The 24,738-nt window shown below is 39.1% G+C and overlaps 1 protein-coding gene across 3 annotated transcripts in view; it reads left to right on the plus strand.

Annotated features, from left to right (window-relative positions):
* The window catches only part of LOC150085722 (roundabout homolog 1-like), a 1,418,757-nt gene that overhangs the window by 543,927 nt on the left and 850,092 nt on the right, over positions 1-24,738 (plus strand). For all 3 annotated transcript variants that reach the window (XM_090374199.1, XM_090374201.1, XM_090374202.1), the window contains exon 6: positions 12,101-12,225. In XM_090374199.1, coding sequence (XP_090230325.1) covers positions 12,101-12,225 — 125 coding nt within the window. The remainder of the gene's footprint in view (positions 1-12,100; positions 12,226-24,738) is intronic.

The following is a 24,738-nucleotide window of genomic DNA, read 5'->3' on the forward strand; positions in this document are numbered from 1 at the left end:
GGGGACTGAGGGCCATTTGTTTTGTTGTGCTGTCATATGCTGGAGGGTTTGGTCTTTTCCTCTTCACACTGACCAGGCGTCTTGAAGAGAACCACTCTACACTTTCGTTGCCACCTAAGTGACATAACTGGGCTTACCATCAAGAAGGTGTGCATGAGTGGATTTTAGGGAGGCAGGCCAACCGGACTTCTCCTAAATCTTCTGTAATAGAGAGATATTGGATCCATCAGTGTTTTAGGCTGAGTGTCTGATAACACACAGAATACCTGTGTGAATATCTAAGCCCCTATATCTACTATAAGCTTCTAAATCACTTGATAATTTATATCCAACCCATGCAATTTTCTTCTCTGGCACTTGTCTCAGTTGTCTATTTGACATCCATTCATGTCTAACCCTTGTTAGTATGATTTTTTTTTTTTTTTTTGTTGTATTTTTTTGGTATGAAAGGCTTAGTAGGTTCTTTGATTACTTCTCTGAATGCTTCCCATTTCAAATTTTCTTTTAGTAATATCATCACTTGGTTCCACTTCATAGAATTTAAAAACTGTCTGGGACCACTATAGGCACCTTTACAAAAGCAAAAGCTGTTCCCTTTACACACAACAGTAGTTCTTCCTTTAATTAAATTCCACATTAGTACACTTTGATTGCTGCTGCCCAGTGAGTCTTTTACTAGAAGATTCTTAATGCATGTAAAATCACTGCTCATAACAGATCATGGGTACTGCTTTCTTCTGATGCCTCTCTAACATGCTGTTGTAGAAAACAGTCATTTTAAAAAAATCTACAAAAGTCTTGCTAGTGTGTAAGTGACCAACCCACAAATTCCAATCAACATCTTGAAAGTTAAAATAATTCATTATAAGTCATTCTGATATGCATGACATTGATTAATCTGACTTGCTCTCAATTTTGTTTTCCTAGTGGTTATATTTTCTCTATCACACCAAACTGACTCAACATTTCACTGGTCTCCCATTTAGGAGCATTAGCAGCTAAGGCCATATTGCTCGGGGATATGCGGTGGTCATTCCCTGACCTTTCCGCATCCTCCATATTTGGTGGTGACGGGCTCGAACCCCGGTCTAATCAAGAAGCGTGTGCTACGTACTGCTGCTCCTTCCCACCTGGTTACGGAGGCACCTTAGGGTGATTAGACAACATTGAATACAAACTTGGCAAGATGACATCGAAATCGGCACGATTCTGAAGATGCGGCATCTTATTTCAAATACATAGAAATTATTTCTCTCTTGAAATGGAGTTTATGTGAAATTAGTGCTAAGTTAACCTAACATTTTGGAAAAACAAATCGCTCTCCAGGTGAGAATTAAATTCTTTGAAAAGATTTCCATCTTTTTTGACCAAAAGAATTTGGTTAATAGGATAGAAAAAGAATGGTATTGACCATCTTTTCCTATACGTAATCTAAGATGCCATCGATTGTAAGACGCACCTTTTTTCAGAAAAAAAACTTGGATTCTAAGGAAAATAAATATATAAAATAAAACACTAAAATAAATCTAACAAATATTTTTATTATAATTGAATTCAATATACTAACAACAACAATAGTGGTATTTATCATTAGGTATGTTTTTCATCACTATCTTCTGAGCCATCGATATCTGCATCTGAATCAATATCAGAGTCTACTTCACATTCAGGGTTGGATTCTTCTGAACCGTCGTTATCTTCATTATCCCATAATATATCATCTTCTGAGCCATCGAGAGCATTGGTGATGCAACATTTTTTAAATGAGTGCTTGACTATTCTTTCTGGGATCAGCTTCCAGGCTGTTATACCCATTCTGCCAATTTTGATGCTGGCGCTTTCTTAATTTTTTCCAGGTGTCAGCGGAAGTTTGTCGGTCAACAGACAGGACTCATATTACTTTCTCAAATAATCCTTAAATGGTATGTTGACTGAAACATTGAGCGGCTGCAGTTGGCTAGACATGCCACCAGGAATCAAAACCAATTCACAACGTTTTTGCACAATTTTATTTTTGACACTTTCGGACAAATGTCCATGAAATGCATCAAGTACTAGCATGCTAGGTGGGTTACCAAGACTTCCAGGATGTCTATTCCACACAACATGTAGCAAGCACGACACAACGTTATATCCCGAACTAGATAGCTTAAGCTTAGTATAGTACAGTATATATAATATAATATTGTCAGTTAATCAGTAAAATCTATTAATTTTGTTAAACTTCGTTCTCAATTAAATTTTACATTTAACTAAATACATATAACAACTTAGATATAAACGTAACATAATTAATACATAACTTGATATGGAAGTTATATAAACGGAACTCGTAGATAATACTTGATACAGAAAAATATATATAGCGTTATAACTGTGTTGGGATACAAGTTTAGGGTTATAATTTAGTACTGAAATTGAAATTTTATTGAAATCAAATCGAAATCTTGACTCAGACCAGAGCAGCAAAGCAAAAGGCTCAAGCTAATGGGAGTGCTGGGGCTCAGGGGAGATCTGAGGGGGGCAGTTGCCCTCTGAATCACAGCCTTTTAAAATGCACTGCTTGCATGATGTTTGTGGAGCAATCGGGTACGGGACATGATATTGCCATGGGGAATGACTTTGTGTGTGCGCGATGCAAGGAGTGTAACGAAATCAGGTAACGAAAACTCAGCATTGTTATGGGCCTATATGAGAGCTTGCAGGACAGGGTGGATGCCCTCGAAGGATCTAATGTGAGGGGTACATCAAGCTCTCAACTGCCCACATAAACGCCAGAGCTTGCACTTGGTCATCACACAACACAGCGGCAACCCCCAAGGCAGAATGTGCTGGTCCCACAGGAACTAGTAGTTGTTGGTGACTCTATTATCAGGGAAATGGGGAGCATGCTTTGTAAAAAGGATAGGTGGAACAGGACCAGGGTATGTCTGCCAGTGGCAAAGGTTGATGACGTTGTAGAGCGGATATCATCTTTTAAGGGCACAAAAGGTGATATAGTTGTACACGTTGGCACTGATGATATTAAGAGTAGAAGACCGGCAGAATTACTTAACAAGTACAGGTCACTGTTGAAAAAAACTTGTAGGTAGAAGGAATTTGTTTTGTAGAGACGGGATACACTTAAACAAAGGTGGTGCAAAGGTTTTTGCCCGTATTATTGAGGAAACCTTAAAGGTTCAGGGAAACTGATAGTTAGGGGGGATGTGGGTAATACTGACACGCGTTTATCTGATAATATTGGTCAAAGTAACTCTTGCACAAACCTTAACAGTTCTTATCTGCAACCCCAACTGGACGTATTATCTAGATGTTCTGGGGGCAGAAACGTTTCACATGAGCGGGTAGCTGATATCAGGGAAGAGAGCCTAAAAAACTTCAAGGATTGTGTTAGGGTTGTTAAATATACAAGAACTGTAAATCTTAATTGTTTATACAGTAACGTTAGAAGTGTCGTCAATAAAATGAGCGAATTCGAACTGCTGGTTAAAACAAGTAACACGGACATAATAGGGCTTACAGAGACGTGGTGCCACCCGGAAATTGGGGATGATGAGTTTAAGTACGACTTGTATAATGTATTTAGGAAGGATAGGGTAGATAGAAGGGGTGGTGGGGTAAGCTTCCTATCAGAAGCAGCCTGAGTGCGACGATAGCTTTCCCGGATTCAGACATTTCACATGCTAGTATAGAGTCTGTATGGTGTGAGATAGTTGGAAACAAAGGTATAATGCGAGTAGGAGTAATCTACAGACCAGGAGATTGTGAAGATTATGACAAAAGCCTCTACATGCAAATGAAATGGGCAAGAAAGCGTCAATGTCTTATTATGGGTGATTTCAATTTGCCTCTAATTGGAATAAATGGGAAGGAAACTCGACATGGGGAACAAAATTTTTAAATCAACTAGATGACTGGTATTTGTATCAACATGTGAGGGAAAGTACTAGAGAAAAGAATATCCTAGACCTCATTATTACCCATGAATCAGATGACATAACAGGGTTGACAGTAGAGGAACCAGTAGCAGGAAGTGATCACGGAGTTCTACGGTGGATGATGACGAGAGAGGTAGCAGAAGTAAAAGGCAAAGGAATGGGTTTTAATTTTAGAAAAGGAAATTACGATGCCTTAAGGTACTACATGGCCTCTATTAACTGGGTAGATGTCGTGCAGAAAATGAATACATTTGAACTGTGGTACGCTTTTAAAACATTAATTACAAATGCCTTGAATGCGTATATACCATTAAAAAAATACTCCACGAGGAGGGTTCCAAGTTGGATGAATAGTGAAGTTGCCACATTACTTGAGCAGAAAAAGGTGGCATGGAAAGGTTACAGAGCAATAAAAAGTACTGAAGCCTATAACAGCTACAAGGTGATGTGTAATAGAGCCACAGAAAAGGTTCGACAGGCAAAGGCAGTTTATGAGAAATCACTAGCAAACAGAGCAAAGAGGGGGGGGGGGGATAAAGAATTCTTCACATATATAAATGCCAAGAAGAGCAGGACAAATCAGACCTTTACGTAAGGGAAAGGGGATAGTATTAAATACATCAGCTGCCGTTGCAGATGAACTCAACAGTTATTTTGCATTGATATTTACAAATGAAAAACCTTTTGCGGCAATGGGAAATTGTGGGAGCGAAGTTAAAAAATATGTAATTAATGATATTGAAATTTCGCAAGAATATTTAATGAAAAAACTTTCGAGCCTACAGACCAGTAAGGCTCCTGGAGTTTATGGAATATACCCTATAATCTTAAGAGAGGTGGCAAGCGAGTGCATTGAACCATTGAGGCTAATTATGAGAGCATCACTAGACTCTGGGGAGATTCCCTTGGATTGGAAAAGTGCAAATGTATCTCCCATACATAAGGGTGGCTCTAAAAGTGAAGTTGGAAATTATCGACCTGCCAGCCTGACTTCAGTAGTAGGGAAAATCATGGAGGCAATGATCAAGGGTGGAATTCAGGATCATTTGGATCGAATTGAAATTCTCAAGGATACTCAGCATGGTTTTGTAAAGGGAAAATCATGTTTAACAAATCTGGTTAGCTATTTCGAAAGGGTCACTCAAGAGCTGGATTTAGGGAATAATTTCGACATTGTTTATTTAGATTTCAGCAAAGCTTTTGACTCAGTCCCACATGAGCGGTTGCTTTTTAAGCTGGAACAGGTTGGAATCACTGGGAAAATCCTTAGATGGATAGAAGGATGGCTATAGGGCAGGAGGCAGAGGGTTGTGATAAATGGCTATTCCTCAGATTGGGTTGATGTAAGAAGTGGGATTCCCCAAGGATCAGTATTAGGATCACTGTTGTTTTTAATTTTCATAAACGACATTGATGAAGGGATAGAGGGCGTGATATCTAAATTTGCAGATCGTGTTAAAATTGGTAGAGTAGTTAATGATCACTGTCAAGCTGAGCTTCTTCAGAGAGACCTAGATAGACATCAGGAATGGTCAGAAAAATGGCAGCTGTGCTTTAATCCAACAAAGTGTAAGGTATTACACCTGGGCAGCAGTAATCCCAAAATAACTTATTCACTTGGTGGAGTTCAACTAAACCCAGTACTGGAGGAAATGGACTTGGGTGTTACGAAACGTCAGACATGAAATTCTCTGAGCATTGTAAACAGGTTGCAAGGAAGGCCCATGGTGTCCTATCGATGATCTATCGAACTTTTGCAAGTAGAGATAGGGAATTGATAATCCCATTATATAAGGCTTATGTTAGACCACACTTGGAATACTGTGTTCAAGTATGGAGACTGCACCTAAAGAAAGACGTCGAGCTTCTTGAAAGGGCGCAAAGACGAGTAACTCGCCTGGTGAGATCAGCAAAAGGGCGTCCTTATGAAGAAAGACTTCGAATATGTGGGTTGCAGAGTTTGGAAACTAGACACCTTAGAGGAGATTTGATTGAGGTGTTTAAGGCTCTGAGAGGCATCAGTAAAATGAATGAAGGCAAAATTTTCAAGATTATAAATGAGGAGTCCCTCAGGGTTCAGTGTTGGGTCCATTATTGTTTTCTGTATTTACAAATAATATTGATGGTATATCAAGCTTAATGTCCAAGTTTGCAGACGATACAAAGGTTGGCAGTGTTGTTAGGGACACTACTGACACTATGCTGCTGCTGCAACAGGGTCTGGAAAGGCTTAGCAGATGGGCTGAGAGGTGGCAAATGAAGTTTAACCTTGACAAATGTAAAGTACTACATATGGGAAATAGCAACCCCAGAGCAACGTATCAACTCTGTGGTACTACACTGACAGTGGTAGAGAATGAAAAGGACCTGGGGGTAATTGTGCAGGCAGATATGAAGTTCTCTGTGTAGTGCAGACGGGCTGCAAGAGTTGCTCACGGTGTCCTCTCAATGATATACAGGAATTTTTCTAGCAGGGATAAGGAGGTGATTATTCCCTTGTATAAGGCAATGGTCAGGCCACACCTTGAGTACTGTGTACAGGTCTGGACACTGAATTTCAAGAAGGATGTAGAGCTGCTGGAACGAATACAGAGAAGTGCAAGAAGATTAGTGAATGGAACAAAGGTTGCTCTTACGAAGAAAGGCTTAACTTTTGCAAATTACAGTGTCTGGACACTAGGCACTGGCGAAGTGATCTGATAGAGGTGTATAAAACCTTGAATGGTTTGAGCATGCTGAATGCTAATGGGATTCTTGCTCTTGCTCAGAATAATCACCTGAGAGGGCATAAATTCAAATTGAGGAAAGACAGATGTAGAATACATGTGTCGTAATTTGCCTTTAGCCAGCGGGTAGTTGGTTGGTGGAACAGACTTCCATCCCTTCTTGTGGAAGTTGATAGCCTAAATAAATTTAAGGCTCACTTGGACAGGTATTTCGAAGGAACGGAGGAGTGAAGTGGAAGTTTTTTTTTTTTTTTTGGCTGATGCTGCATAAGCTTGCTTTCTTGAATCAAATGCCTCTACTAATGCTAATGCTAAAATGCATCATGTATTAGCATGCTAGGTGGGTTACGAAGACTTCCAGGATGTCTGTTCCACACAGCATTTAGCCATTTTTGTGCATGCAGAATAACATCTTTGTGGAAAATTTCATTCTTCGGTATGGTTTTTGGATTTAAAATTAAATATGTTGGCAACTTTCGACCATCAGCGGTGATGCATAGCATCACAGTGATATGCTGCTTTTCTTAGCCCATGCTTATAATCTTGATTTCTTTACCAACTTTAGCGTTGACAGTGTAATTTCAAGGCATATCGAAGAAGACCAGGGTTTCATCAGCATTTTCAATTTGACTAAACTCATAGTTTCTTTTTTTCCTTAATTTCATCACCTGTCGCTGAAAGTTAATCAGCTTCTGTTGAAAGTCTGCAGGAATTTTTTGACAGATAGATGTTCTGTGTCTTAACGATAATCCACTACTATGCATGAATCTGTTGCTCCAGCCGTGACTGTCTTTAAAAATTATTTTCTCTATTCCGAGGGACTTGACAATTTCTCTGGCTTTCATTTGCATGGATTGTTGAGTGATGGGTAATCCTTTTGCGTGTATCTCCATTACAAAACGTATCACAGCTTCATCAACTTGTGGAAATCTTCTTTTCTTAGGCTCTGTAAAGCAATTGGTTGTTGCTTTGCACGAAAATATGGAATTGCGATCATTTCTCCAACAACGAACATTTACTTCACTAATGTCAAAATGTCGACCCACAGCTATATTTCCATGTTCCTTTGCATACAGAATAACTTTTCGTTTCAATGCGGCTTCGTAGTGCAATCTTTTTGACATTTTAATTTGCAATAAGGGATCAAAATTAACGAAATACAGAAACTCCACTTAGCATTAGCATTAGTAGAGGCATTTGATGCAAGAAAGCAAGCTTATGCAGCATCAGTCAAAAAAAAAAAAAATAAAATAAAATAAAATAAATAAATAAAAAATAACCACTTCCACTTCACTCCTCTGTTGGTTCGAAATACCTGTCCAGCTGAGCCTTAAACTTATTTAGGCTATCAACTTCCATGACAAGGGATGGAAGTCTGTTCCACAAACCAACAACCCACTGGCTAAAGGCAAATTTCCGCACGTCTATCCTAAATCTGTCTTTCCTCAATTTATGCCCTTGAATTTATACCCTATCAGGTGATTATTCTGAGGAAGAGGAAGAATCCCATCAGAATTGAGCATGCTCAAACCATTCAAGGCTTTATACACCTCTATCAGATCACCTCGCTGGTGCCTAGTCTCCAGACACTGTAATTTGCAAAACTTAAGCCTTTCTTCGTAAGAGGACCCTTTTGTTCCATTCACGAATCTTGTTGCCCTTCTCTGTACTCGTTCCAGCAGCTCTACATCTTTCTTGAAATGAGGCCTCCAGGCATGTATAGAGTACTCTAGGTGTGGCCTGACCATTGACTTATACAAGGGAATAATCACCTGCTTATCCCTGCTAGAAAAATTCCTATATATCATTGACAATACACCATGAGCTACTGTTGCAGCGGGCGCCTCCGTAGCCAGGTGGGAAGGAGCAGCAGTGGGTAGCACATGCTTCTTGATTAGACCGGGGTTCGAGCCCGTCACCACCACATACGGAGGATGCGGAAAGGTCAGGGAATGACCACCGCATATCCCGGAGCAATATGGCCTTAGTTGCTAATGCTCCTAAAAACCAAATAACAACAACAACTGTTGCAGCCCGTCTGCACTGCTCAGAGAACTTCATATCTGCCTGCACAACCACCCCCAGGTCCCTTTCATTCTCTACCACTGTCAGTGTAGTACCACAGAGTTGATACGTTGCTTTGGGCTTGCTGTTTCCCATATGTAGTACTTTACATTTGTCAATGTTAAACTTCATTTGCCACCTCTCAGCCCATCTACTCAACCTTTCCAAATCCTGTTGCAGCAGCATAGTGTCAGTAGTGTCCTTGACAACCCTGCCAACCTTCGTATCGTCTGCAAACTTGGACATTAAGCCTGATATACCATCATCAATATCATTTATAAATACAGAAAACAATAATGGACCCAACACTGAACCCTGAGGGACTCCACTAATAACATTAGTCCATGATGAGCAGTGTCCATTGATTACCACTCTCTGTCTTCTCCCTCTCAACCATCCCTTTATCCATAGCAGCAATTTGCCTCCAATGCCACACTGCTCCAATTTGTGCAGTAGTCTGCCATGAGCAACAGTATCAAAAGCCTTTCTAAGATCCAAATATATGATGTCAAAGTAATTCCCTGCATGCAGTTCTTTTGTGAGTGCATCATAGTATCCAATCAAATTGGTCAGGCAAGATTTCCCCTTAACAAAGCCGTGCTGTGTCTGAGCTATAACTGAAGTCTTGTTTAGGTGATCCTGCAGTGCTTCTTTAACCAGTGCTCCATTAATTTTCCGGAAACAGAAGTTGAACTCACAGATCTATAATTACTTGTGTGAGCCTTTGATCCTCCTTTGTGAATTGTGGTCACATTTGAACATCTCCAGTCCATGGGTACCTCCCCTGAGTCCAAGGAAGCTCTCATAATTATGGCTAAGGGTTTGCTTACTTCCTTTGCTGCCTCCTTTAATATAACTGGATAGATCCTATCCACCCCAGGTGCCTTTCTTGTGCTTACCTTCAACAGTTTATCCTCCACTTGACTCTCAGTTATTACAAGATTCTCTACCTTACTGCCAGAGTTGAATACATCCCTGGCATTCCCCTCGCTGAATAACTCCTCATGTGTGAATGTCGATGCAAAATATTCATTCAGTTTGTTAGCTACCTGAGCAGGATCATCAACAGTTGACACATCGGTATCAAGTGGACCAATCTGATTCATCCCCTTCCTTCTAGAGTTTACATAAATAAAGAACTCTTTGCTGTTTTTCTTTGCATCCCTTGCCAAAGATTTCTTGTAATCTGCCTTTGCCTGCATAACCTCCTTTGTAACTTCGTTACAGATCAACTTGTATCTATCATAGGCTTCTGTGTCACGTGTTAATTTGTATGTATCCCATGCATTTTTCTTCTCTGTCATATGTCTCATTAGTTCATCTGACATCCATTTAGGCCTAAACCTTGAACAATATTTCTTAGTTGGTATGTAAAACCTAGTAGCTTCCAAGATGCTGTTGGTAACATCATCAGTTGGTCTCACTGTATAGAATTTAAATACTGTCTCAGTCCATCGTAGTTGCCTTTACGAAAGTTATAACCCTTCCCTTTACCCCTAATGGTAGTCACCTCTTTGAGTACATCCCACTTCCGCACACTGTGATCACTGCCACCTAGTGGTTCATTTATCTGCAGATTCTTAATGCATGAAGAATCACTACTGATAATCAAATCAAGAGTATTACCCCCTCTAGATGCCTCCCAAACATGCTGATGTAGAAAACAATCATCCAGTAAATGCACAAAAGCCTTGCTAGTGTGTGAGTGACCAGCCCCCAAATTCCAGTCAATATCTGGGAAATTAAAATCCCCCATTATAAGACTCTCTGATTTACTGCTCCACTCTATATGCCTGTACAGTTTCTTATTATACTCATCAGAGTCATTAGGCCAGAGCACACTCCTACTCTCAATTTTGATCTCCCAATGCTTATGTCACACCAAACTGACTCGACACTGCACTGTCCAGCGATGTCGACTGGCTTCACTTCCTTGGATTTTATGTATTTCTTAACTAATAGCATAACCCCTCCTCCCTTCCTATCCTGGCTATCCTTCCTGTAGACATTGTACTCCCCAAATTCCAGTTCTGCATTCCTTATATCTGTGTGACACCACGTCTCTGAAATCCAACAATATCTGTCTTTTATGTTTTGAGCAATACCTCAAATTCATCAAATTTATTTACTAAACTCCTAGCACTGGTGTACATGCAAGTATACATGCACCTGTTCTTTTTCTTAGCTACCCTAACGCAACCCATGTGTTTACTTGTACCCCAATGATTCCCAGCAGTCTCTGAAATATCCTGCATCTTATTTTCTAGGCTGCTGCTCATTCCAATAGAAGCAGTGCAAGAATCACTTTCACCTCTGCCAGTGGCTACTGTTAATCTATTAGTCCTTGTATCCCCCCAATCTAGTAGTTTTCCGACCCACCTAACACTGCTTCGATAGCATCAGCAAACATTCTTGCACCCTTTGTATTTAAGTGTATCCCATCCCTGTAGAAGCAGTCTCTCCTGTGAACAAGTACAGATCAGGCTGTGGAAATCTTCCTTTCTTAGGCCCTGTAAAGCACTTGGTTGTTGCTTTGCACGAAAATGTGAATTGCAATCATTTCTCCAACAACGAACATTTACTTCACTAATGTCAAAATGTCGACCCACAGCTATATTTCCATGTTCCTTTGCATACAGAGTAACTTTTCATTTCAATGCGGCTTCGTAATGCAATCTTTTTGGCATTTTAATGTGCAATAAAGGATCAGAATTAACGAAATACAGTAACTCCACTTACGTACTTTCGTAGATACAAACAAAACTTCCTAGTTTTCACTGAGTTAGCTCCACGATAATGAAATAACGGTGGGTTCACATTTCGAAAGCATGTGAAATCACCCACGCCACTTTATTCTCCATTGGAATTGGAGAATGCGATAATGGTCAAACTTGGAGATGGGGTTTCCACGTAAAAAAAAAAAACGTGACCTGCTTTGCAAAGCGCGGAAAAATAAAAAAAAAAAAAAACCTGCGATTGTAAGATGCCATCGATTCTGAGACTAACCCTGTTTTTATAGATGTTTATAGGGGGGAAAAAGTGCGTCTTAGGATCGAAGAAATACAGTAGATTATTTCCATTAATAATTGACTTAAAATTAATTATATGAATAACCTTTACTTCAAAAGTATAATCAAAGGCATAACTAATAGTATAGGTTCTGTAATAGTACACTTTTGAATAAATTTGTTTCATTTTGAGGTACTTGTATAATTAATTTAAAATCAGTTGTTTTTTTTTCCATGTTCACTTTTTTCACTTGGTTCTGTAACAGAAATAACAGAAACAGAATTATTGTTTTAAAATTTAATTTAACTGTATTAAAACAAAATTATTTTATATTTTTCTTTTCTTTTTTTTTTTACTTTTCAGCACGACCTACATTTTTAGTTACTCCTAAAGACCAAAGAGTAGGCTTAAATGGTATTGCTAAATTTGAATGTGTTGCTACAGGAAATCCTCCTCCTTCTATATTTTGGACTAAAGAGGGCAACCAGGTAAATTTTATTAATTTATCTGTTTTACTTCAGAGAAACAAGTAATTTCACTGCTTGATTTGGATAGCTACAGCATTAAGATTTGCATTAGTTGCACTAATTTGTTGCATTTGGGATAACTAATTTTTCAACAGTAGTAACTTATAATAATCACAATAAATATTATTGTAAATATTCTTTTGCAATAATGTTGATTTCAAGTATTTAACTTAATACTTAATACTCAAAAATTATATTCTTTATTCTGACCCTAAAATAATATTGGATCATGCGAGAAAATTATATCTTTAGCAGTCTTTTTATTAAAAAAAAATAAATATATACATATATATATATATATTTTTTTTTTATTTGAACACTACTTTTAAGCCAGTGTTCTTTATTGGTTAAATTTTTCATTGCGAACAATGCTGCATTAATAGCCATACTAAAAGAATGCCTTTGGCATTCTTTTAGTATGGCTGTCTATCTGCTCAAACCTCCTGAGGAAGTAGCAGAGAGACGGCCATGTGAAAGAAAGTCACCATCCTAATTTCTTCCTATCTATATTCCTAAACTTTTTGACTCAGTCTTCAATAATTTTCTTTATTTCCTCTCTCCCCCTTCTTTAAATCTTTAAACTTTACAAACTATACATTTACATTTTTGTTAACTTGATTCCATGTTAATAATTAACATGGAACTATAGGTGATCCAAAAACTGCTAGTACAACTACAGCTAGCCAGTTAGTTAGGCTTTAATTACTGGTAAAACTTCCAACCAAAAAAAAAAATATATATATATATTTCACCACCACTCGCAAATCAAAATCTATTGGGACTGTGACCTAAAATATATATATATATACAGGTCGACCATCACTAATCTGGCCACCGATAATCTGGTTCCACCGCTAATTCAGACATAATTTCCGCGAACGTAATTTCAAATTTCCCTGATCGGCGCACCGACCTACGGCTACTGTTTTCGTGGTGTTGGTTGCAGCATCAGCTGTTGGCACGAACATGTAATCACTGGCAAGCCATTCTCACTTGTTTTTCTGCACTTATTAGCATTAGCATTAGTAGAGGCCTTTGATCAAAATCAAAATCTATTGGGACTGTGACCTAAAATATATATATATATACAGGTCGACCATCACTAATCTGGCCACCGATAATCTGGTTCCACCGCTAATTCAGACATAATTTCCGCGAACGTAATTTCAAATTTCCCTGATCGGCGCACCGACCTACGGCTACTGTTTTCGTGGTGTTGGTTGCAGCATCAGCTGTTGGCACGAACATGTAATCACTGGCAAGCCATTCTCACTTGTTTTTCTGCACTTATTAGCATTAGCATTAGTAGAGGCCTTTGATGCAAGAAAGCAAGCTTATGCAGTCAGCCAAAAAAAAAAAAAAAAATCCACTTCCACTTCACCCCTCTGTTCGTTCGAAATACCTGTCCAGCTGAGCCTTAAAATTTATTTAGGCTATCAACTTCCATGTCAAGGGATGGAAGTCTGTTCCATTAACAAACCACCCGCTGGCTAAAGGCAAATTTCCGCACATCTATCCTACATCTGTCTTTCCTCAATTTGAATTTATGCTCTCTCAGGTGTTTATTCTCATCAAGAGGAAGAATCCCATCAGCATTGAGCATGCTCAAACCATTCAAGGCTTTATACACCTCTATCAGATCACCTCGCTGGTGCCTAGTCTCCAGACACTGTAATTTGCAATACGTAAGCCTTTCTTTGTAAGAGCACCCCTTTGTTCCATTCACTAATCTTGTTGCCCTTCTCTGTACTCGTTCCAGCAGTTCTACATCCTTCTTGAAATGAGGCCTCCAGACCTGTATAGAGTACTCTAGGTGTGGCCTGACCATTGCCTTATACAAGGGAATAATCACCTCCTTATCCCTGCTAGAAAAATTCCTATATATCATTGGCAATACACCATGAGCTACTCTTGCAGCCCGTCTGCTCTCTCAGAGAACTTCATATCTGCCTGCACAACCACCCCAGGTCCCTTTCATTCTCTACCACTGTCAGTGTAGTACCACAGAGTTGATACGTTGCCTTGGGGTTGCTGTTTCCCATATGTAGTACTTTACATTTGTCAATGTTAAACTTCATTTGCCACCTCTCAGCCCATCTGCTCAACCTTTCCAGATCCTGTTGCAGCAGCATAGTTCAGTAGTGTCCTTGACAACCCTGCCAACCTTCGTATCGTCTGCAAACTTGGACATTAAGCCTGATATACCATCATCAATATCATTTATAAATACAGAAAACAATAAAGGCCCCAATACTGAACCCTGAGGGACTCCACTAATAACATTAGTCCACGATGAGCAGTGTCCATTGATTACCACTCTCTGTCTTCTCCCCCTCAACCACCCCTTTATCCATAGCAGCAACTTGCCTCCAATGCCACACTGCTCCAATTTGTGCAGCAGTCTTCCATGTGCAACAGTATCAAAAGCCTTTCTAAGATCCAAGTATATAATATCAAAGTTATTCCCTGCATCCAGTTCTTTTGTGACTGCATCATAGTATCCAATCAAATTGGTCAGGCAAGACTTCCCCTTAACAAAACCATGCTGTGTCCTAGCTATAACTGAAGTCTTGTCTAGATGATCCTGCAGTGCTTCTTTCACCAGTGCCTCCATTAATTTTCCGGGAACAGAAGTTAAACTCACAGGTCTATAATTACTTGTGTCAGCCTTTGATCCCCCTTTCTGAATTGGGGTCACATTTGCACATCTCCAGTCAATGAGTACCTCCCCTGAGTCCAAGGAAGCTCTCATAATTATGGCTAAGGGTTTGCTTACCTCCTTTGCTGCCTCCTTTAATATAACTGGATAGATCCCATCCACCCCAGGTGCCTTTCTTGTGTTTATCTTCAACAATTTCTCCTCCACTTTGCTCTCAGTTATTACAAGATTCTCTAGCTTACTGCTAGAGTTGAATACACCTCTGGCATTCCCCTCGCTGAATAACTCCTCATGTGTGAATGTCGATGCAAAATATTCATTTAGTTTGTTAGCTACCCGAGCAGGGTCATCAACAGTTGACCCATCGATCTCAAGTGGACCAATGTGATTCATCCCCTTCCTTCTAGAGTTTACATAAGTAAAGAACTCTTTGCTGTTTTTCTTCGCATCCCTTGCCAAGGATCTCTCGTAATCTGCCTTCGCCTGCCTAACCTCCTTTGTAACTTGGTTACAGATCAACTTGTATCTATCATAGGCGTCCGTGTCACGTGTTAATTTGTATGTATCCCATGCATTTTTCTTCTCTGCCATATGCCTCATTAGTTCATCTGACAACCATTTAGGCCTAAACCTTGAACAATATTTCTTAGTTGGTATGTAAAGCCTAGTAGCTTCCACGATAAGTTCTTTGAATGCTTCCCATTTTGAATTTGCTGTTGGCAATATCATCAGTTGATCCCACTGTATAGAATTTAAATACTGTCTTAGTCCATTGTAGTCGCCTTTACGAAAGCAATACCCCTTCCCTTTACCCCTAATGGTAGTTACCTCTTTGAGTAACTCCCACTTCAACACACTGTGATCACTGCCACCAAGTGGTTCATTTATCTGCAGATTCTTAATGCATGAAGAATCACTACTGATAATCAAATCAAGAGTATTACTCCCTCTAGTTGCCTCCCGAACATGCTGATGTAGAAAACAATCATCCAATAAATCCACAAAAGCCTTGCTACTGTGTGAGTGACCAGCCCCCAAATTCCAGTCAATATCTGGGAAATTAAAATCCCCCATTATAAGACTCTCTGATTTACTGGCCCACTCTATTTCTCCGAACAGTTTCTTATTATACTCATCAGAGTCATTAGGCCTATAGCACACTCCTACTCTCAATTTTGATCTCCCAATGCTTATGTCACACCAAACTGACTCGACACTGCACTGTCCAGCGATGTCGACTGGCTTCACTTCCTTGGATTTTATGTGTTTTTTAACTAATAGCATAACCCCTCCTCCCTTCCTATCCTGTCTATCCTTTCTGTAGACATTGTACTCCCCAGAAAGGATAGACAGGATAGGAAGGGAGGAGGGGTTATGCTATTAGTTAAAAAACACATAGTAACAAGCACATGGTACAGGGAGAGGTATTAAATTGAGGATGGGGAAGGGGTAAAGGTGTAGTTAAATAAAGATGAAACTAGCGATGGAATGAGGATAGTTGGAATTCGTATCAATGGGAAGAAAGGTAGAATTAGAAAGTATAAAGGCGAAAAATATAGAAAAAGTTATATCAAAACTTACTGAGCTAGCTGGGGTTGTAAGCCCCAACCTTTTAGTAAGGGCTCTGGCTTTGTAAGAGCTAGTATAAAAAGGAGATGAATATCAAATTCTTATCTGCAGGGAAAAAGCAGGCGAAAAAATATGTAAGTCAAAACAGGCCTAGAAATGAACCCAAACCGAAAGGGAATAATATCTGGAGTTTTCAAGAAATACATAGCGGAAGGAAGACTGCTGGAAAATATGTGTGCTTTATATGTGCACTTTATTTTCCTGCCGTCTTCCTTCTTCTACCTACTACTTGAAAACTCAGGTATCATTCCCTTTCTTAGGGTTAGAGTTTTGGTTCATTTCTAAGCCTGTTTTGACTTACATATTTTTCCGCCTGCTTTTTTCCTGCAGTACAAGCATTCGGTATTCATTACTTCTTTTTTCTACTATCCTTACCCTTCTCGTCCTTAACACTTTGTGTAATTTTCACCTCCATCAATGCAAATTTTATCAGTCTTATCTATTCCTACACAATATATAGGGTGTCTATAAATGGTGGGAACACTTTCAATAATTTATTGCACATGGAGTAAGAGAGATACCGTTTACTTATTTATACCATGTGAAAGAGAAAACACGAAAGTTACCCAGTTGTTACTGCTAAGGCATGTAGTACCATCATTCACCACCAGTTGGCATTAGCTCTCATACCTCTGTAGTATATCGAGGTAGGATTGCACAGTTACATGGTAACTGGGCTATCCTATCTCGATATGCTTCAGCAATGGTTGATGCTTCAGGTTCAGGAAGATAGTGATGACTTTATTTATTAGCAAGATAGGGCCCCTCCCCACTTCCATATTGGGTATTGGGTATGTTGAGGGTCTAACGGCTTCTGGGATTTCTCCCATCTTCGAGTATGTTCTCTGTATCAAGTGACAGTCAGTGCCCTGTCAATGCCAGAGGTTTGACAGTGTGTGGGTCATGTAGAATGTAGTATGTTGGGCCCATTGTTCATCTGGCCTGTCAGCCGCCAGGCCCGACATTACCATACCCTGCGACAGGGAAGCTGGTCGGGTGTACCAATAAGACTAATTGTACTATGGCAGGTCCTGCCACCTACTTTCCTGAGATTTCAGTAGATAGGACCTTAAAAATATATATATTTGTGGTTTGCTTAATAATAATAAGATTTGTTTAAACATTTTGAACAATTTCAAAATGCACCAGCCGGTATTCAAATAAACAAATTCCAATCCTGCAACTAAAACACTTTATTTACAATAAAATAAAATACGAGCATATAAAATGAAATGAAATAAAATAAAATATATAATAGTCTAAAACTGATGTGATTTAATTTACAGTAAAATACAAAAATATAAAATATGATGATAAAAGCAATAAAAACAATTAATAAAGTAACAACCGAAATTTTTAGAAATCTTCAAGTACCGTGTTAATAGACTAGAAAAGAATAGCGAAAGCTTAAAAAGCGGTACTCACCTTGAAATTAATCTGCGATGGTTTACTTAGGTAGCGTGGTTAATATTTACGTTGAATTGTTAAATTGAAAAATTAAAAGGGAGGGAAGTAAGTAAAAGTTGACTGAGTTAAATGGGCGCAAGGAAACAGAAGTGTACACATCCAATCCTTGGTTGTCATTGAAATAAAAAAAGAAGAATAATTAAAAACTATGTAAGTGAATCCGGTGAAGCCAATAGTCGTTACGAGGACTTTCGTTAGTAAAGAACGTCTTCAGTTGGTAATGTGTGGGGAGAGAACGCGTATGGTATTTTAAGAATAAAAAATTATACTCTCGTGACGCCTTTTTTGACATGTGAGGCCTTTTTTCACACATGTCAAAAAAGGCATCACGAGAGTATAATTTTTTATTCTTAAAATACCATACGCGTTCTCTCCCCACACATTACCAACTGAAGATGTTCTTTACTAACGAAAGTCCTCGTAACGACTATTGGCTTCACCGGATTCACTTACATAGTTTTTAATTATTCTTCTTTTTTATTTCAATGACAACCAAGGATTGGATGTGTACACTTCTGTTTCCTTGCGCCCATTTAACTCAGTCAACTTTTACTTACTTCCCTCCCTTTTAATTTTTCAATTTAACAATTCAACGTAAATATTAACCACGCTACCTAAGTAAACCATCGCAGATTAATTTCAAGGTGAGTACCGCTTTTTAAGCTTTCGCTATTCTTTTCTAGTAAAGTAACAACCGTAACAACTGGAGCTTTCGGAGATAGCGATCCCCTTTCTCAACAGCATATTTCTGCTGTGTGGCACATCCTTAAATAGCAGATCCACGGCACTCATCACATGGTTCCTTGGGAGTAAGGCCGAAATTTCCCATTTATACACCGGAACCGGAAATGGCGCGGGAGTGCGCTAGCTGAAACCGTTCATCTCGCCCAAGAACCACGGTTTCCAAGAGGGGATGTAAACGTACACCCTTGTCTCTATTAATGGAATTACTAGCTGCCCCAATACGTAAGCTCTCAAGCCATTTACGGTCCCAGAATCCCTGTGCATGATCCGTGATGACATCATCCTCCGGGGAGATTTGATGTTGCTTCTCCCAGAAATGTTCTGCCATGGCAGACTTCCCATAATTTGCGGACTTTATTGCACTCATATGCTCCCCCAGACGGTCTTTCAGTCATCGCCCCGTCTCACCTACATAACACACCCCACAATCCGGGCATTTAATCTCGTATACCACCCCACTGTTGGCTTCTTTTGTTATGGGGTCTTTGATACAAGATATCACTGTGTACAACCTCCGTCCCGGGAGTTGCACACAGCGTATCTGGCACCCCCGAATTACTCGTGCAATTCGGGGGTGCCAGATATTTCAGACCACATTGGTCTGAAATATCTGAAATATTTCAGACCAGATATTTCAGATTCCATTAATAGAGACAAGGGTGTACGTTTACATCCCCTCTTGGAAACTGTGGTTCTTGGGCGAGATGAACAGTTTCAGCTAGCGCACTCCTGAGCCATTTCCGGTTCCGGTGCATAAATGGGAAATTTCGGCCTTACTCCCAAGGAACCATGTGACGAGTGCTGTGGATCTGCTATTTAAGGATGTGCCACACAGCAGAAATACACTGTTGAGAAAAGGGATCACTATCTCCAAAAGCTCCAGTTACGGTATTTTATTAATTGTTTTTATCGCTTTTATCATCATATTTTATATTTTTGTATTTTATTGTAAATAAAATCACATCAGTTTTAGACTATTATATATTTTATTTTATTTCATTTCATTTCATTTTATACGCTCATATTTTATTTTATTGTAAATAAAGTGTTTTAGTTGCAGGATTGGAATTTGTTTATTTGAATACCGGCTGGTGTAAAGTCTAATTGTTCAATATGAATTGTCCCAGCCTTGTAGAGCTATTTAGAGATATTGTTTAAACATTGAGTGGGGTTTTTGCTGAATGAGTTTCTCTAGAGGTCTAATAGTTTGGGCAGTAATTTTGGTGTATTGGATTTGGACCTGTGGGGTAATACGCTGTGTAGGAAAAGTTTTGGGAGGGCAAGCAGAAGACTGGTTGTAGAAGTGGAAGAAAGGGACTGATAGGGAAGGTAGTCCCTCATTTTTCAGTGGGCATGCCCATGCCCATGTCACACCAGAAATAAAAGTGGGATGGTGGGAGGGGAAGGAGACAGTGAAAGTGCCGCCCCCCCACCTGGGAAAGGGGGAAAAAGCAGGCTCCAGTCCCGTTTGCCAGTTGGCCTTCCTCAGCTTTCAAATGAACTGTCCAAGGTTCGGAGGATGTCCATTCCAGTCCTTGTACCCCACTTCCATAATGATGTTCGGGCCTACCTTAACACCGAGCTACACAAGTACTGAATCGGACAGGCTGAAGAAAGGGACAAATGTTTCTTGAAATGGCCACTGAGATCACTGAACTTAAATCTGTGTGATTTTTTCCTTGTGGGGCTACATAAAGGATCATGTTTATGTACCACCTTTGCCACATAACATCCAGGAACTAAAGCAGAGTATTGAAGAAGCTACCACCATGGTCACACAGGATATGCTGTGCTGGACAGTGTATGACCAGAGTTCGATCACTGTGTGGACATTTGCCATGTCACACGTGATAGGCGCCTCCGTAGCCAGGTGGAAAGGAGCAGCAGTGCATAGCACACGCTTCTTGATTAGACCGGGGTTCGATCCCATCACCACCAAATACGGAGGATGCGGAAAGGTCAGAGAATGACCATCGCATATCCCGGACCAATATGGCCTTAATTGCTAATGCTCCTAAAAACCAAACAACAAACAAACATGTCACACATGGTTCCCACATTGAATCGTTGTGAAGTGGTGTGATATAAAAAAAAAACTTTGACATTTTCTCTTTCACAAGGTATTTGTGTGACACTGATATCTGTCTTTGTGCAATAAATCACTGAAAGTGTTCCCACCATTTATAAACACCCTGTACATATGCACATGATCAATTATAAGGAGTAAGAAAAAGAGAAGAATAAGATATAAAAAGGAAAAGAATTTTCGAATTTTAAAAGAATTTTAAAGGTTTATTAAAGGCTAAATAAAAGAAACAATTAGAAGTAGAGAAGCTGAAAGGGAAAGTAAAATATATGATTAATAAATGAAAAAAAAAAATAGTGATCATCAAATTAAGGGTGGGAAGATTATAAAATATATAAGGGCAAATGTCTCATGCTACATGATAGAATGACTAACGTATAGGTAAGTGCGAAAGCATCAATTAACGTAGCTATCTACCAAAGTAAAGTTTAATTGAAATCATTTTGATTAACATAGCTAATTAATATAATACAATTCGCAATATGAGATATAATAAAAATTTTTATTATATCACACTTATGCACTTTCACACTTACCCTACTGCACACCTTCAGGCACCCCAGGGGCTCACATCTGGTGAGTATGGGCTTGGCACACCTAGGATCCTGAGCTGGATATCATCATTCTTCATTTGGGGTAATTCAGAAAATTTTGTTTTTTGGCTGATGCAGCAAAAGCCACAGGCTTCCTTGCACCATACAGCTAATAATAATAATAATAATAATAATCGCTCATATTGCGAAGTTATACTTCATAACTGGGTTGTTACTATTGCAACACCAGGGTACCTGCTCAGCCACCGATGAACAGCCAACAAGCTTAGAAGTGGTGCCATCTGGATGGTGGTATCCACCGAGAATAAGTAACAGTAGTGTTACTTATTCGAGATAGTACAATACTATGGCAACTCATTGTGAAGGTATAGGTATTCACAATATTAGATATAATCAAAACGATGCCAATTTAACTTAACTACTTTCGTAGATAGCTACATTAATTGATGCTTTCGCACTTACCCATACAGGTGGGAATATAATAAAATAACTAAGGGAAAGAGAAAGTTTGATGCAAACTAAAGAAGATGCAAACAAACGAATCCCGCTTCGGGCTTGGATCAAAGTACTGCCAAAAAACCTTGGGAGGTGCACTATGGCCACAGAAGCCGATGCACCAAAAAAAAAAAAAAAAATCTCCCATGGGATTCAATTTCTACTCCTGACCAATAACAACCACCATCTGTTTACCGAGCGAGCAACAATACAAATGCCCTTACGGCAAAGTACTTTTACCGGTAAATTTCATCAAACGTTTGCATGCTTCTCGTGCAGGCTTTCTTTACCTCGCCTATGCAAATATACATGCACATGTTTCTTCTCTTAGTTACCCTAACACAACACATGTGTTTACTTGCACCACAATGATTCCCAGCAGTCTCTGAAATCCCCTGAATCTTGTTTTCCAGGCTGCTGCTCATTCCATAGAAGCAGTACAAGAATTACTTTTACCTCTGCGAGCAGCTACTGTTAATCTATTATTCCTTGTATCCCCCCAATCTAGCAGTTTACTAACCCACCTAACACTGCCTGGTTGGCATCAGAAAATATTCTTGCACCCTTTCTATTTAAGTGTATCCCATCCCTGTAGAAGCAGTCTCTCCTGTTAACAAGCACAGACCATCGTGAGAAAAATTCTACCCCTTGAGCCTTGCACAATCTCTCCAGGGGCGAATTGATCAACAAGGCTCTCATCATATACTCCCTCCTATCGTGTCTGGGAAGAATTCCAGACACTTTCAAATTCAAGTAATGACAGTAATGGGTTTACTTTTGTTACAGGTGAAAAAATAGTTGGAAGAATGATCCATTAGTCTTAGCTGGCCAGGAAACAGCCAGACCTGAATCCTATAGAGAACTTTTGGCATCGTGTGGAATCTGCAGTTGCCAGAAAGAAACCAAAGACTCTTCTTAAACTTCAGGAAGCCACAATTCGTGTTTGGAACCAAGAACTGTCAGTTGATTATCTTCAGAAATTGATCTTGTCAATGCCTCAACAGTGGTCTGCTGTCATTAGGGCCTGAGGCGATTCAACTAAACATTAATTTTCCCCAGTTGAACTTTTCATTTTGTTTTCCATTTAAAATGATACACTTAAGCAAGCAAACTGAGGGCTTCTCATAACATTTCAGCCATAATTGTCGTGTTTACCAAAAATGTTGTATAAAGGTTGCAAATGCTCATTTTGGAATACAGTGGTACCTTGGTTTGCGAGCATAATTCGTTCCGGAAAAGTGCTCGTAATCCAGAGCACTCGTATATCAAAGTGAATTTCCCCATAAGAAATAATGGAAACCCGGATGATTTGTTCCAAAACTCAAAAATATTCATATACTGTAAAAATGGTTAATACAAAATACATACCTTTTTATATTTTTAATATTTAAATTTAATATATATAAAGCAATCGAATTTATTAATTATTGGGTAGGACGACTTTCACTGTCTCTAACGGAATCACTGCTATCTGTTGACTTTTTCTTTTTGTGCGACTTTAACAAGGAATCTTTCCAATGACACTTGCTTTTGCCTCCTTTTGAGGATTTCACGGAAATCAGATTCATCGCTCGCACTATTACAAAATGAGGAGGCACGCTTGATACACATAAACAAAGCTGCGCGCGTGTAGCAACTGAATAAACAACACCGTAAAGGCAGAGATACACTATTAACACCTCACATTTACTAAAGCACATTTCTAGGGGTTACTACCATAAAACAATAAAAACAATTTCCAGTTGTGTTTCTGCTAGTGGAATCTGTTATAAACTGGTAGTAAACTCGATCTAATTGCATTTGCGATTATACTAGCTGGAATTGTTGGTTTTTACGTTGTTAGGGTGAAATGTGTTTCCCCTTCACTGATATAAAAAACCATAAATACATTTTCAAAATCTTCTCTTCATTCCTATCATGTTGCGTTCGGTTGGGGTGATTCTGCGTTCGACTGCCATTTCTTGTAAACACAAAGGCAAATGGTGCATAAGCGAATTCGGTTCGTGTTATATAAGCTATCGTTCCCATATTTATAAATCGTGTATGATCGAATTCGTGTAGTGTAAACACGTGTTATACTAGGACTGACTGTACTCGTATTGCAAGACCTCACTCGTTTATCAAGTTAAAATTTATTAAAAATTTTTGCTCGTCTTGCAAAACACTCGCATACCAAGTTACTCGTAATCCAAGGTGCCACTGTATTTTGAGAGCACCTGTCAAACATTACTTAGCTTTGCCTTAACTATTAATAAATATCTTTTGTTTATATTTCTATTTGTGATGCTAGTCATTAATGTAGCATACCATTGCAAAAAAGGGTTAGAAAAGTGAAATTCCTAGATGATACACTTTCATTGAACACCAGCGTACATGAATTCGAGGTATTCATTGAATTATTATTTTTTATCTGCAATAAGGCCTCTGAGGTTGGGATAATCCATACGACCAATTTTAAACACACCACCAACCGTTTATGACTGATTGAATAAAATAAAATAAAATAAAATGATAGAAAAGACTGTAAAATAATATTTACAAAAAACTTTTAATAATTTACAAAGAACTAAACTATAACAAAAGTAAAATAAGTAAATAAGTTAAAATGCATTAAAATATAAATATAAAAGCGATAAAAAGACGATAAAAAACACTAGAGCTTTCGGAGGTGTCTTCCTCCTTCCTCAGTAATAGTGAGACTTAAATGACACATCCTTAAATACCAGGTTCACGGCACACGTGGATGACCAGGCGCATACTCAGCATCCCTTTCACTTGTACCAGAACCGGAAGTGGTCTGGACCCGTGGAAAATTAAAACGTTTGTCTCTTGTCAAAACC

Source organism: Mastigoproctus giganteus, chromosome 5, assembly GCF_048544385.1.
Source record: "Mastigoproctus giganteus isolate SK-2022 chromosome 5, ASM4854438v1, whole genome shotgun sequence".
Classification (NCBI taxonomy): domain Eukaryota; kingdom Metazoa; phylum Arthropoda; class Arachnida; order Uropygi; family Thelyphonidae; genus Mastigoproctus; species Mastigoproctus giganteus.